This window comes from Gopherus flavomarginatus, chromosome 2, assembly GCF_025201925.1.
Source record: "Gopherus flavomarginatus isolate rGopFla2 chromosome 2, rGopFla2.mat.asm, whole genome shotgun sequence".
NCBI classification, from domain to species: domain Eukaryota; kingdom Metazoa; phylum Chordata; order Testudines; family Testudinidae; genus Gopherus; species Gopherus flavomarginatus.
In genome coordinates this window covers 161,503,585-161,517,873 of record NC_066618.1, presented here as the reverse complement: position 1 = coordinate 161,517,873, position 14,289 = coordinate 161,503,585, and the positions used below count along the sequence as shown (strand labels likewise).

At 47.9% G+C, this 14,289-nt stretch overlaps 1 protein-coding gene across 2 annotated transcripts in view; it reads right to left on the bottom strand.

Annotated features, from left to right (window-relative positions):
* Positions 1-81: 81 nt before the first annotated feature.
* The window catches only part of BIN3 (bridging integrator 3), a 59,687-nt gene continuing 45,479 nt past the window's right edge, over positions 82-14,289 (bottom strand). For both annotated transcript variants that reach the window (XM_050940273.1, XM_050940271.1), the window contains 3 exons: positions 9,231-9,372; positions 5,483-5,617; positions 82-363 (listed from right to left, as the gene is read on the bottom strand). In XM_050940273.1, the coding sequence (XP_050796230.1) occupies positions 217-363; positions 5,483-5,617; positions 9,231-9,372 (424 nt within the window). In that variant the 3' untranslated portion in view covers positions 82-216. The remainder of the gene's footprint in view (positions 364-5,482; positions 5,618-9,230; positions 9,373-14,289) is intronic.

Sequence of the window (14,289 nt, the reverse complement as noted above, 5' to 3'; positions counted from 1 at the left end):
ATGTGTACATTGTTGTTTGCAGTTAAAACAGGGCATCTTTATTAGTATTGTTATTTCTTAGATATCTAAAAGTAGTATAAGTCCATGATCTGGCCTTGGCTGAAGACCACCAGGCCCATTGCATGAGGTAGCCAGAAATAGTTTCCGCTTTTCTTGCTCTTGAAACCTAGAGTCGTCAGTCAGTTTCCACCTCCACCCTGTGCGTGATGAGGGCGGTCAGTCATCAGCCACAATGGACAGGGCCCGGAGCTCACTCAGCTTGGCTTCATTCTCTTTCTCCCTCTGCTCATCTGTGAGGCCTGGCTCATCAATCTGCTCTGTCAGGTCTCCGAAGATCTTGTGCATTTCAGTGTAGTACACAACCTGGAAAGAGACTGTGTCAGCCTTACATAAGTCTTTCCTCCATGCTTTACTGTCCTTTTCCAGGTGGTTGCAGTGAACACCTGCACAGGGATGTGACTCCTCTGTGTGTATCTGTCTCCATGGAGATGGTCTCCCCCTACTCTGAAGAGCCTGTTTGTTTTGGCAGTCAGTAGGCTTGCTGGTTTACCCTGTGCCCACAAGCAGAGCGGGCAGTTGTTTAAAAATCCACTAGGGGGCTCCACACTCCAACCAAGCAATGCCCCATTAATGAAGATTGCCAGGAAGCCTGGGAAGAACTGAGCAAAATCAATTCCTTTTCCTAGACAATAGCAACTAAAAGGCTGCCCCTCCCAAAGAAGCCTGCTGTGACAATTTACTGCATATAGAGGCTAAACAGCTCTGCCAGTGTGTGTGTCTGTCTAGCAGGCAGTTGAGGAGACAGAACCATCAGCTCATGTTACATAGGCCACCAGCTAAAATACAGGCATGAGCATGTTCACTAATGTCACAAAGGACCTGGCATCTACTAATCTCTCAATGAAGTCATTACTCCACCGCTTTAGCTGCTCAAGTGTCACACATGGCAGGGTTGTCCTGTGTTGGATTCATGCTCCTACTTGCAGTGTTCAAACATGAACCAAGACAATATCACATTGTCTGTTGCATCACAATAGCGCGGTTGTTAGCTATCTAGAGCCCTGGTGCTGCAGGATGCTTCACAGGCTGACAATGCTGTGCCGCCAGGTTTCCCTGAAAAACAACCACCCTACATCAAATGTTCCTTTTCTCTCTGCACCTCTCCCCCACTACTGCGTAAGCCTCTAGCTTTTCTGTTTTTTTCTAGCTCTAGATAGATTTTGACGGAATCTATTCTCAGACTATCTTCAAAGACAAAGGCTCCTAATTCCTCTTGTCTGTTCTGCTAGACCAGGCTTATCACTAATGTCTCACTGCTTTCAGTTCTACCTCTCTTGCTGAGAAATAGCAATGACAACAGGGCATATTTATGTAGGTCCTACATAAAACAAGGTTCTGTGGCCTCCTCCTGCTGGTTGATGAATTGTAGCTGTTAAACACCCTCCCCCTCAAAACCCAAACTCGATAATGCTGATGCTCAAATGAGGCTGTATCCATGATCAAAGCCCCATTTTGTTTCTAACACAATCCCCTTGGCACAGGAGGGCTGAGTTCAAGTTGTGCCATAGGAACCCAAACCCCTGGTGCCCCCCCCCCCCGGCGGGTCTAGTTAGGTCCAAAGTTACTTTTCTGGAGCTGCTTAGGGTGTGCCAGAGGGCACAGGTCTTTCCCAATGTGCTAGAGGAGGCTTAGCCATAAGTCCATATTTATGGGGTGCTGTGAGTAGGAGCAGTGCTCCCCTTTGGAGGAACAGCCCGCTGTGGGTACATCTACACTGCAAAGAGAAACCTTCAGCAGCAAGCTCTTGAGCCCGGGTCAAGAGCCTGGGCTCCAGCCCAAGCAGGAACATCTACACAGCTATTCAGAGCTCTGGAGCCCTGAGTCCAGTGCCATAAGTCCCTCTTGTAAATTAACCTGTACAGTGTGTCCCATCAGCAGCTAATGCTTGGGAGGTGAAACTGCTGCTGGTTCTAGTTTCATTCAGAAAACGATGGCATCTGCCCCCAGTGTCAGCTGTGCCCTCCCTCCCAGTCTCTGAAATGATCACTACTATTCCATAGATGAGAACTAAAATAGAAATTCCACTGACTAACTTGAAACCCTGCAAAGATAAATAGGATGAATGGGCTGGCCAGGGGTGGCAGAGCAGCCCATTACCGTTCACATGCCTTTGAGCACGAGCTCATGCCCATTCGGCACGCAAACAGGGTCCGAAAAAGGGATGCTCTCGCCAGCCCTAGGCCCCATTACAGGCTGGGAGGAAAACTACTTGCAAGCCTCTGCCTTAATGGCCCCAACAGGGATGCTGCAGTTCAGTGGTCACAGCAGTGAGTTGGATTCCTGGCTCAGCACTGACTCATTATGTTGCCTTGGGCAGATCAGATTACTGATCTGCAAAGTGGGGAAATACTGCTCACCTCCTGCATGTGTGTGAAGTGCTTTGAGACGGAGGGTGCTACGGAAGGGCGGCCGCGAATGACTCAGTCAGAGCTGCTGCTACCCCTCCACCCCTGCCCCAGCAAAGGGAGTGACTGTAAGAACCCAGGGACAGTCCCAGATTTCTTGGCGAGCTCCTAGAGGTGCCTCTTTGTGAGGCAGGAAGGGAATAAATCACCCCTCCAAGCAACCTCAGGAAAGGGGCAAAAGAAAAAGGCATGTGAGCACTAGACAACTGAGGAATCTTTGCACAGACATGGAACAGACCCATGTATTAATGGCCTCTGGAGAAGGGAAAGAGATCTGCTAGGTCCTGCAGTCCCAGCTGCCAGCCAAAGCAAGGGAAAAGAGCAAGCTTGGGAGCATGCAACTGCCTGCCCAGCCAGCACTGTCACTAGATTGCCAACACCGATGTGCAGCAAGAACCAACAGCTTAGTCTTGGCTTTCAACCTGGTTGCTCCTTTATAGCTGGGCCCTCCCGGAGCTCTGCTACCATGGGCTTACGCTCAGGGGGATGCAGAGCAGGACTGACACCTCACTCCCCTCCAAAGGTGAATGGTTTCCTCCTCCCCACCCACCTCCCAAGAAGTGTCAAACCCAGCAGAGGCGGAGCTGGGTTGGCTCTAGCTTCATGGGCAAGAGCAACTGGCAAACAAAAAAATCATCATGGAAAGGGTTCTAGCAGAGGGTCTGGCAAGCAAGTCCATGTCAGAGTCACAGACAGACAGAGGCGGCTGGGGCACACAAGTGCCAGCACAGGAGCAACCTGGGTTTGTGTTGGGCACCTCGAAGTTTCAAAATTGTTTCACACCAGGATCACGTGTTCTTGAGGTTGGGGAGGAGAAGGCACAGGAACTGTTTGGTTTCGTATAAGCTCTTTCATTCCTCAGAGCGCCTCACAGAGCACAGGCACCCAACACAACCACCTTAAGAGCAGAGGGCAGCAGCCAACTGGCACAAAGCCCAACAGGAGTAAGGGAAACATAGGCCAAAGACAGCAGGGCAAGGCCCCGCCCTTAGGAAACTGCGAGAGGATCGTTCATGTATATGTAAAGCAGACACCACTCTGGGTTTCAAGGCCTCAACCAAAAGATCCACTGCAGAGAACTGTCTGGGCTGTTAGAAGGGCCCCGTCAACCCTGCTGTGGCTCTGGGGAGCCTCGTCATTTCAGCCCTGACGCTTGGAGCCCTCTCCTCCAGCATGACTGAGACAAAACAGCATCGCTGGTCTCTAGCAGAGGGACCTTAGGGTGAATCAGTCTGAGGGCAAGTTGCTTTCGGGTTTGCAGAAGCCCAAGTGCAGAGGTCTGAACTGATGTTATTTACACCTTCTCCAGTCCCCTTAACATGCCTCTTACTCTGCCTCTAGAATTGCTTATTTGGACTGTTACTACTACCTTACACATCAGCTCTGTCTCTGGCCCACTGAGTCTACCGTAGCAACTGGCACGGTAGTCCAGGGGCACAGTGCTTCTCTGGGACGCCAAAAATCACAAGTTCAAATCCCAGGAAGTACCTACAATGATGAACCTGTGCGGATGCATGTCAGTTTCCCCCACGCTCTATGACCTCTAGGATGTCAGTTTAACCGATGATAACGGTCCCTTCTGGCCTTAAAATCGATGTCATAGAGAAAACTGGCAGCAAACGCAACCAACAGGAGAGAGTGGGAAGGTGTACCTTATGGCAGGCCTTCCCCGCATTTAGCTCACACCTTCCTCCAGATCTGTGTAAGTTACACCAATTTCACTTTCCCAAAGCATTGGTAAGTGGGCGTAGCTAGGTCTAGGGGAGTGTGAACATGGCAGTCTAAGATACTCATCACCCTGACTGATGCCTGGTGTGCGTTTAGCCTGCCAATCATCCACACTTGTCTCCGCTATCCCGAGTCACACCTTGCGAACTTGTATGCCTGCTCAGAAAGGAAAGAGGTTTGTTCTGCCCCATTGGGCTGGCCAGCTCCAAGGGGAGAAGCCTCTGCAGAGAGGAAACCTAGGATGCTTCTCACCTTCCTCATTCCCTCTCTCCACAAGAGGAGGACCTGCAAGTTTGGGCAAAGATTTACGGCCCTTCCTCATAAAGGAGGTGGGGGAAGGACCTTGTCCACAGGGGCTCACATGAACACGTCCCTGAATCAAACTATATCACATTCTTTTGGCTACTGATCACATGAATCCCCAGGGGAAAGGGAGGGATTTGAGTTATGACATTCCAACCCCCCCCAAACTAATCTATATTACAGCCTGCCCTGCACTATGTCCCAACACGGGCCAAAACTGAGATTCCCATTCTCTATCATTTGTGCCAACAGAGAGATTGGGCAGCGGAAAACACAAAACCCTGTGCTTTGCTTCAGCAGAAGATCCTGAGCAAAATATTCATGATGTTTATTTAGGGCCCCATCCTACAATCCCATTCAAGTCAATGAGCAGAGTGGCCCCTCCCGAAACAGGTGAGATTGTGGGGCTGGGTGGCTCGCTGATCTGAATACCCTGGCCCTCTGCATTTGGGATCCTGAGTGGTGATCATAAAGGATTAAGGTATTAAGTCACTGCCTAGTTCCCAGTCCTTGTTTTCTACATAGCTTAGATCCGGGCAACACTTTATGACGCAGAAAGGGCGCAAAGTTCACTTCATGCCATTCTTCCTGCATGGCATTCAGCTACCATAGAACCCAACTTGATCTTCTGCCAGATAACGGGTCAGGCAACCTATAGTGCCCAACTATAGCTTCCATGATAACCCCAAAGTTCAGGATTGATGCTGTTCAACTGTGACTTTCTTTCCCTGCGTTCATACATCCCAGCATTTTAAGGGATTATTGCAAACCCCAGGAGAGATGTAGCATGAAGACAGCGAAGTCGATGGGATCAATATCTATTCAATTGGATAGTGTGTTAGTCTTAGTGACTCATATGCTGGTGAGATTAACCGTTCACCTAAATAACATCTGAAAGAGTCTGTGCTCCAGAGAGGTGCTCAAGATAATGGACATTGACATAAGGGCAGCCAGTGCAGGGCGAGAGGTTTCACTATGGGTCTCACCTGAGCACGGATCAATGATTCAAAGCTGGGCTCGAAGTAGTCGATGCGGCTGCTGTAGAACTTGGGCATCTCTTCCAGAAGCTGCTTGTTTTTGGCTTCAAAGTCTTCCTTCACTGGCCTCAGCTCCTCACGGGCCTGGGGAATGAGAGGGGGTTGCTCAGCTACCTTAAAAATCCCCCTTCCCAAAACAAACCGATGTATGAACTTCCAGGAAGCTGGCTTAGAACAATGGTTTTTCGTACTAGGGCCCAAGAACATTTAGCGTTTTCGATAAGGGAATATTCTGAGGACCAACCTGTGGGTTTGGGAGATGACTGGATCTCTTCCATAAAGAGATCCACAGGTAGGTCACTGAAAGGCAATAAGGACTCTAACACCACCGTGGCAAGCTGCTTGTATCTGCCACATGCACGAACTGACTCAGTGAGTGGGCACCAAACATTAAGAGCTTTCCTTAGCCAGTTTCCTCTATGTGGTATTATAAATATGCATCAAAGTTGCTTTTCTATGAGCAGCAAGGTACAGATGACCTGCTGGAAGGCACAATAAAATCGTTCCTTCTCCTGCCTCAAAGAGAAATGAAGGCTATACACCGGGGCCCTCAGAAGAGCTTGTGGTCTGAAACCAAACAGCTCTACAGAGCAAACCCGGAATGTGATACAAGATCCTCTAACTAGCAGCTCAAGGACAATGTTAGCAAGCACCATAGTTTATCTGTTGCCTGCAGCCCTGTGGTCAGGTGGTGTCTTGCTAGGACATTGGCAGATCTCTCTCTTGCTGGGATAACTGTGAAAAGTTCTGAAGGACCCTACAGCCCACGCCATACTAGGGGCCCATGCCGGTGCTATGACCCCATATTCAGAGAGGGGGTGTGACTTGGCCAGCAAAGCAACTTTGCTATGCTGCTGGAAGTAAAGGTGAATAGGGGAGACTCCAAGCTGAACTAAGGCTTGGATCTTGGACCTGCTAGCGCCGCTGGGCTGATGCCAAGACTCTGATGGTCTTCTGTCCGTCCTCAGGGTTTGCTCCCCTAACCCTATGCCCTCGGAGAATTTGCCGGGTCAACCCCAGGGGAGTCTCTCCTGTCTTTGCACTTTGCCTGTGACCTTCAGTTTGGAGAGTCCTATTGGCGATCTTTAAACAGAAGCGTGGGGAGAAAGGGAAATGTCTCTCAGAAGGTGTGGAAAAGGGCAGGAGGGGGTGGGTGCTGAAACATTAGACAAGTTCAAGTCTGCCACTTAATCCTGGTGCAATTCCAAAGGGAGGGGGTGTGGGCTAGCAGTGAGATTCCACATGCTGGTCCTGCTCTGGCGGTGTCTAATCCTATGGACAGATTGGTGTTAAGACAGGTTCCGGGCGTTTGTTGGGAAAGTACGCTAGGGATATGGAGCAGGCATAACTTCCGGCTAGTAAGGTCTTAAAATGACACCAGGCTCGAAAGGGGCAAATGCATTGTCTGACACCAATCCAGCTACTCAAACTGAGGCTGAGAGTGTTCCAACTCACGTAAAGGAGGGTTAATTCAGGAAGCTTCCTGCATCCAAAAATTGAGGGCTTGGGTAAACAGCCCAATTTATATTTTAGGCCGGATGGAAATAATTTATGAGACTATACTAACTCTTTACCAAATATCTGGATCTCTCTTGAATAGCCTGGCTTTAGGTCCTCTCCCACAGCAGCTCTGGCTATCCCAGGTGTCCAAGCTCAGACTTTTGATTATTTATTTCAGATTTTCATGGGGGAAAAATTTAGGTCATACCAGAAGTTCATTAGGAAAAAAATAAAACCGACTTAATCACCAGGACAAAAGAACTCTCATTTTTCCAGCCATAGCTTTAGTCACTGAGGCTGAGCAACATAAGCTGCTTACTATGAAGTCTGAATTCTCTTTTGTTAATGCTGATAGGGCTGTTCTTTAACACAATACTTAATTTTTGGAGGGAAAGTGATCAAAACGGTGTGTTCTTTCACTCTGATGAAGCGACTATTCCTTAAAGGTTTCAAGCAAATGTTTTATAGAAATGACAGATTTTGCTGGGAATGCCGGTGAAGATTTAGTAAAAACAAAACACAAAACCCAACAACTTTGCTCAAATTTCAGAAAGACGTAAGAATTTGGTGAGGTTTCATGTTAACGAGTTATTGCAATTTTGTGAGACTAAGCTTTGTATCAGGTGGCAAATGTGTAGAATTTTATGATTTTTTTTATAGCTGTTTAGTCAAATTCTGAAGTTCAGGGGAATGCTGTCTCCTAATGTGCTCTTACAGTTATCTCCAGTTCTTGTTTGGAAAAGACGTTCTGTTTGGTCTCAGACTGAGTGCTCTTAATTTACCTGGATTTACCAAGCATTGCACATGTCAATTTAATATTGAAAAAATAATGGCACATTAACCCGAAACACTGAATAAATTAGCCTATACTTTAGGGAATTTAGATACAGAACTCAGGGTATGTCTACATCTACAATTTTGCAGCGCTGGTTGTTACAGCTGTATTAGTACAGCTGTATAGGGCCAGCGCTGCAGAGTGGCCACACTTACAGCAACCAGCGCTGCAAGTGGTGTTAGATGTGGCCACACTGCAGCGCTGTTGGGCGGCTTCAAGGGGGGTTCGGGGAACGCGAGAGCAAACCGGGGAAGGAGACCAGCTTCGCCGCGGTTTGCTCTCGCGTTCCCGGAACCACCCAGCAAACCGCAGGGAAGGAGACCTGCTTGCTCCGGGGTTCGGGGAACGCGAGAGCAAACCGGGGAAGGAGACCAGCTTGCCCGCGGTTTGCTCTCGCGTTCCCCGAACCCCCGAGCAAGCAGGTCTCCTTCCCTGCGGTTTGCAGGGGGGTTCGGGGAACGCGAGAGCAAACCGGGGAAGGAGACCAGCTTCGCCGCGGTTTGCTCTCGCGTTCCCCGAACCACCTAGTAAACCGCAGGGAAGGAGACCTGCTTGCTCCGGGGTTCGGGGAACGCGAGAGCAAACCGGGGAAGGAGACCAGCTTCGCCGCGGTTTGGTCTCGCGTTCCCGGAACCACCCAGCAAACCGCAGGGAAGGAGACCTGCTTGCTCCGGGGTTCGGGGAACGCGAGAGCAAACCGGGGAAGGAGACCAGCTTGATTACCAGAGGCTTCCTCAGGTATGCTGGGATACCTGCTTATTCCACGGAGGTCAAGAAAAGCGCTGGTAAGTGTCTACACTTGATTACCAGCGCTGGATCACCAGCGCTGGATCCTCTACACCCGAGACAAAACGAGAGTACGGCCAGCGCTGCAAACAGGGAGTTGCAGCGCTGGTGATGCCCTGCAGATGTGTACACCTCCTAAGTTGCAGCGCTGTAACCCCCTCACCAGCGCTGCAACTTTGTGATGTAGACAAGCCCTTAGATACTGAAAGACAAAAGATCATTCAGTCCATTTCCTTGCTGAGGCAAGATTGTACCCACGTGTACATTTACAAGGGATTTCCCCTGTCTAGTTTTAAATGCCCCAAGCATGGTGTTCTGATCATTTCCCTTGTGAGTCTATTCCATAGCCTAATAGATCTTCGGTGCCTAGATTTTCTATGTCTTAATTTCATCACACTATTCCCAGTTACTGTGCTAAATAACTCGCACTTACACCTTTCAACGATACTTGGCATGTCAGGATGAAACATACGTAAGGGAAATTGTAGTGTGTCACCCTGCACACAGGGGGTGCCCTAACATTCTCTCCAGAGCTTTTCAACCCCAGCAGTAAGCACCCATCTCCCAGCTCTGTACCTGGTGTAGCTTGGCCAGGATGGGGCCGGTCTTCTCCTTCTCTTCGTATTTTTCCACCTTGGACTGCAGCCGCTTGTAGTCTTGCAGAGTCTGCTCACGTCTCTTCACTGCCATGTTCAGGCTGGGGAACACGCTGCTGAACCTGCAGGAGTTCAAAGAATAAAGCCCCGTGAATGCTGTGGCCTGGCTGGACTCATCTTAGAGACATATCTACTTGGCCAAACTCCCAGCTAAGAACCTGTTAATTCAAGGTGCTCAGGCAGAATTCTATATGACACTAGGAGTGGGCGTTAACACCTGTCCTCAGATTACTGGTAGGGCAGAGGCAGAGGCTGGGCAAGTGTCCTTATGGCCCGATCCAACCCCCAATTACTTTAATAGGAATCGGATCAGGTCCATAATCTCCACAAGTCTTTCCACAAAACAAGACACGAGGTTACACTACAGACCATATTTATCCTCTTGGAGCTTCCAGCAGATGCATCATGGGTCCTATGGCTTTAGTGTCTAAAATGTATTTCATGTTAACGGCCTGCAAACATCTGTAAGATGCCAACATTAAGTGGGGAGAGGAATTCTATGGGGAGTTGCAAGGGGGTCTGACTAGAAGTAAGGGAACAGTACTGGACAACTGGAAATGTAGGCTGAATATCAGTAAACATTTCTTAACAGTGAAAGCTACAAGATCTGGCATAGCCTCCCAAGGAATGGGGTGGAAGCACCAGAGCTCAGGATATTTAAAATTAGACAGGGAAAAATGCTAGTATGGAACATTTTTGCACTGGCCGCTGGAGTGAGTATGAACTAATGTCTATGACGCTATGAAAGATACAGGGGAAGGAGAAAGATAAGAGCTGCTGGTCCAGCAATGAGCAGAATGGTTCAGCAACACGTAGCTGTCCCTTCTCTCCTCTCTCGTCAACTGGAAACTGGGCTCTCCTTAGCCAAGAGACTGCTATTAACGCAGCCCAAGAAGGGAGATCCCTAATACTAAGGGAGACAGAGACAGTCATCAGCATTTCCCTGAGGGAAGAGAAAAGCATGAACAAAGGCCTGGGGCCACAAAGGAGCTAGTCCTGAGGGATCCCAGTGGCCCTGGCACTGCCTTGCAGTTTCTTCACTGCTTTGAAAGATTATATGAGCCACATGTTGCTCCTAAACCAGGGCATGGGATCATTAGCCAGTCTTCTTGGGACACAAGCACTAGTTCATGACCGAGGAGGAGGAGGGTTGCCAAGACAAAAAGAGGAACAGGAAAGAAATCATAGGGCATCCTTTTCTCTCTCCTGACTTGTGCTGGCTAGCATTCAAGGCACAATCCTGTGAGGTGCTGAGAATCTCCAATGATTCCACAGGACTGAAACATCTTGCAGGATTAGGCTGCAACTGATGAAACAAAAAGAAACCCTCATCCCCTCTTTTGTGCATGTGGAAGAGCTCCATTTTGCAACTTCCTAATGTGAACAATAATTTGCTCACACCTATCCTACTTCCTGCACAGAGCACGGAAGAACAATGGGGGTTTGTCTAGGTGCTCAATACTCACAAAAACATTGGTTATGGAAAAGATATTCCCGGTAGCTTTTGTGGCATTTCCCACTAGAGTGAGTGTGATGCAATCCACACTCCCAACTCCCGCTCATCTCTCTGTCCCCTGAGTCCTTTTGCTAACACGAACCCTGCACTGTGTGGGTTTAAAGACACACCACTCCTTTTACTGGGCTGCCCTTACTCGTTAATTACAAAGGGACTGCCCTGCTTTCCCTTTCCGAGAGGGATACGGTCAACTTAGTTTAGATCCAGAATTTAGAATCTGTTAATCAAAACAAGGAGTGAAACAAAGCCTAGTCCAGATAGAAATGTGTTTATTATAAACTTCTATGGACATTGTGAGACTGAACTAACTGACTGATGGATAGTGCTACTAAAAGGGGAAGTTAGTATTACAATCATTATTTTGTTAATATAAATTAGGCAGTGGCCTGCAATAACAAGGGAGTGGATCCAAGAAGGCCCTTTCCAGTCTTATGTTCCCATGTCAAGTGCTTTTTTTAAATTTAAACATACATCAACTACTTAAAATCTAGTCAATTTCACACACCTCGTTAGAAGTAGTTAAGAGGCCCCACATTTGTCTCCCAGCCCTCCTCCAGAGACTGGTGATTTTACAGTCATATTTTCTTATTTTTTAAAATGTTTTTTCTCTCCTGCTGCTGTTGTGTTACAGAGCCACACAACAATGTGGGAAGCTGGCTGTGTACACAAGGGGGGAATAAAGAAACTGACCCTACACAATGTGCTGTTAAACACATAAAACACACAAACTGACAGAGGAGAGAAAAATACTATTCCCCCACTCATCTAATTAATTTCTAATCACCCGAGGTATTATTTGCAACAACACCAGCTTCAAACAACAACGTTCAGCCAGAGGTGAAAGTTTTAAGTGGATGGTGGCTCTTTAAATATTGTCCTGCCTAGTTGCGAACCCAATGATAACAAACTTGAGAATTAAAAAGGGACAGTGACTTTCTGTGAAATTGACTGTGTCTAGTTTCACTGTCTTGACTAAGTGAATTGCAAAACATAAGGAAATACCAGTGACAGGAAGTAAATGAGACTGTGAACATTTTTCAGGATTAATAATCTACAGTATTAATCTAGGGCAAGGGAATTTTTAACTCTGAATTTCCCTTATCAGTGTTTCTTTAACACTGAGTTCCAGCTAACACTGTGCACCATCTCTCTTATCATTACCACATTTGTTCTGCGGAAATTTAGTACCGCGTTTACCTCTCACATATAATAGATCAAATTCTAAGCATTTTGTGAACCTGAATCCTCTGCAGTCCATCTAAAATGCTACTGTCGCAACCATCTCTAGTCCATTGCGTCACCATGACACGTCCTCTGTATGAGGCACTTGGCTGGATCAACACTGTACTGAAGAGAAAATTCACACATCCTGCCATTAAGGTTTTATCTCACACAGCCCCTGCCTACAACTTGAACGTTATCTCCTTTTATATTCCCTCCCAGCCTCCCTGATTTTACCAGTGATGTCAATCTCGGGATCCTCCTCCCACAGTTGATTCCTCACCTTTTTCCATGCTGCCCCTTATATTTGGCACCCCCTCCCTGAGTCTGCTGGACAAGCCACTTGCATGATTTAAATCCCTTCTGAAGGCTCACTTCTGCTACCTCACCTAGGTAAAGTAAGGTGAAATAAAAGGAATTATTGGTAATGCCAGGCTGTGTCTATGCCTTATTGAGTTGCTTCATCTTCTGATCACTGTCACCTTTCCTCTTCCTCACTTCCTTCCCCTTATAGCCCTGACTCTACCCAAAACCATAGGTGTAATTTGACTTCTATATTTGGGCGGCAGCTCCAGTCAGGCCAATGTGGCTGCGCGTAGCAGAGGGGAGGGAGGTGAGGGCGGCTCTAGGGATTTTGCCACCCCAAGCACGGCAGACAGGCTGCCTCCGGTGGTTTGCCTGCGGAGGGTCCGCTGGTCCCGCAGCTTCGGCGGACCTCCTGCAGACAAGCCGCCGAAGGCAGCCTGCCTGCCACCCTTGCAGCACCGGCAGAGCACCCCCCGCGGCTTTCCACCCCAAGCACGTGCTTGGTGTGCTGGGGCCTGGAGCCGCCCCTGCAGGGAAGAGAAATATCGTGGCTGCCCAAGGCTTGCATTTTTTTTTGGGGGGGGGAGGGAAGCAACACTCTCCTGTCCCTCCCCAAACTACACCCATGCCCCAAAATCTCCCTTACTTCTGCTCCTCAGTGCCAGTCCACATTTAATATAATATCAGCCGCCTTTGGGTCAGCTGTCAACAGAGTTAAGGAGATCTCCTTCTACACTCAGAGACATCTCTCGCTTTTCTTCTGTCCCCTTGGCTGCTTTCACCATTGGAGAGAGGGCGTGAGGTTTATTAGTCTGGGAGTCACTGTTGTAATCCTAGCTCTAACACTCATTCCCTCTGACAGGTCCCAACTGCCCTGTCTCAGCTTTCCCCATCCATAAGATAAGGGTAATGATTCAGATCTCCGGTTTTAGGCTAAACTTGATGAAATCTCTCTGAAGCAATAGCACGAGAATAGGTTTTTTATAATGTAGACACACACAAAAATACCTGCTGACGGGTCCCCAAAAGCTCCTGTGCTTTGGACAGCAATCTGAACGTGAAAAGCACTATGCAAATACTAACCACAACCTGGGTAGAAAGCTGAAGTCTCCCCACCCCACTCCCGTCCCTCTCCTATTGTCATAAACTGTCCGGATGTGCTGTTAAGCCATAGCCTTAGTCATTGTAAGTCCCACCAGCAGCACATCCAGGATGGGAGCTCTGTGCCCCAGCTGAAGGAGTAGTAGCACCATGCTATCAAAATCCATGTTGCCCACAGCAATGGAGCCAGGTGCCAACAATTATGCAGGCTACAGAAATATTCATATTAGCATCAATGTTTTGTGAATTAAGAAATGTCTTAATGAACATTTAAGTAAGAAACCAACAGAGAATATTGCTGAAAGTGACAGAAGAGGCAGCCAACTAGGACATGGAGGAAAGACCCACAGTTGACCATATTAAGCTGGTTTACAGAACTGAAATGAAGCTTTGTGATAAAAATGAAACCACCCTCCCTCCTAACTTTCAGTGGACCTCAATCATGCACACAAATGGTTGACTATCAGAGAACGTGCTCCTATGAAACTGGCCACTGTATCTCCGCAGTGCACTGGGTAACTTGCTGGTCATAAACTATATGGTCAGTTTTACAGGCTAAAACCAACAAATCCTTCATGAAAACAGTTTCAACAGTACGGCAACATTTATCTTTCTGTTATGTCTTTCTTACAGGCTAGTACAGGTGAGGGGATTTTATACCCACCTGTACTGAAATACCTATGATCAGCAAGGGGTAAATGAGCAAAAAGAAAAATCCCAATTTAAGAATTTAATTGCGTTTGATATATTTAGATACATGAACTATGTCGAAGGATTTAGCCTTGGAAACAGAAGCCAGGCTTGCTTTGTAGCACTGACCACTTAGCTCTGTGCA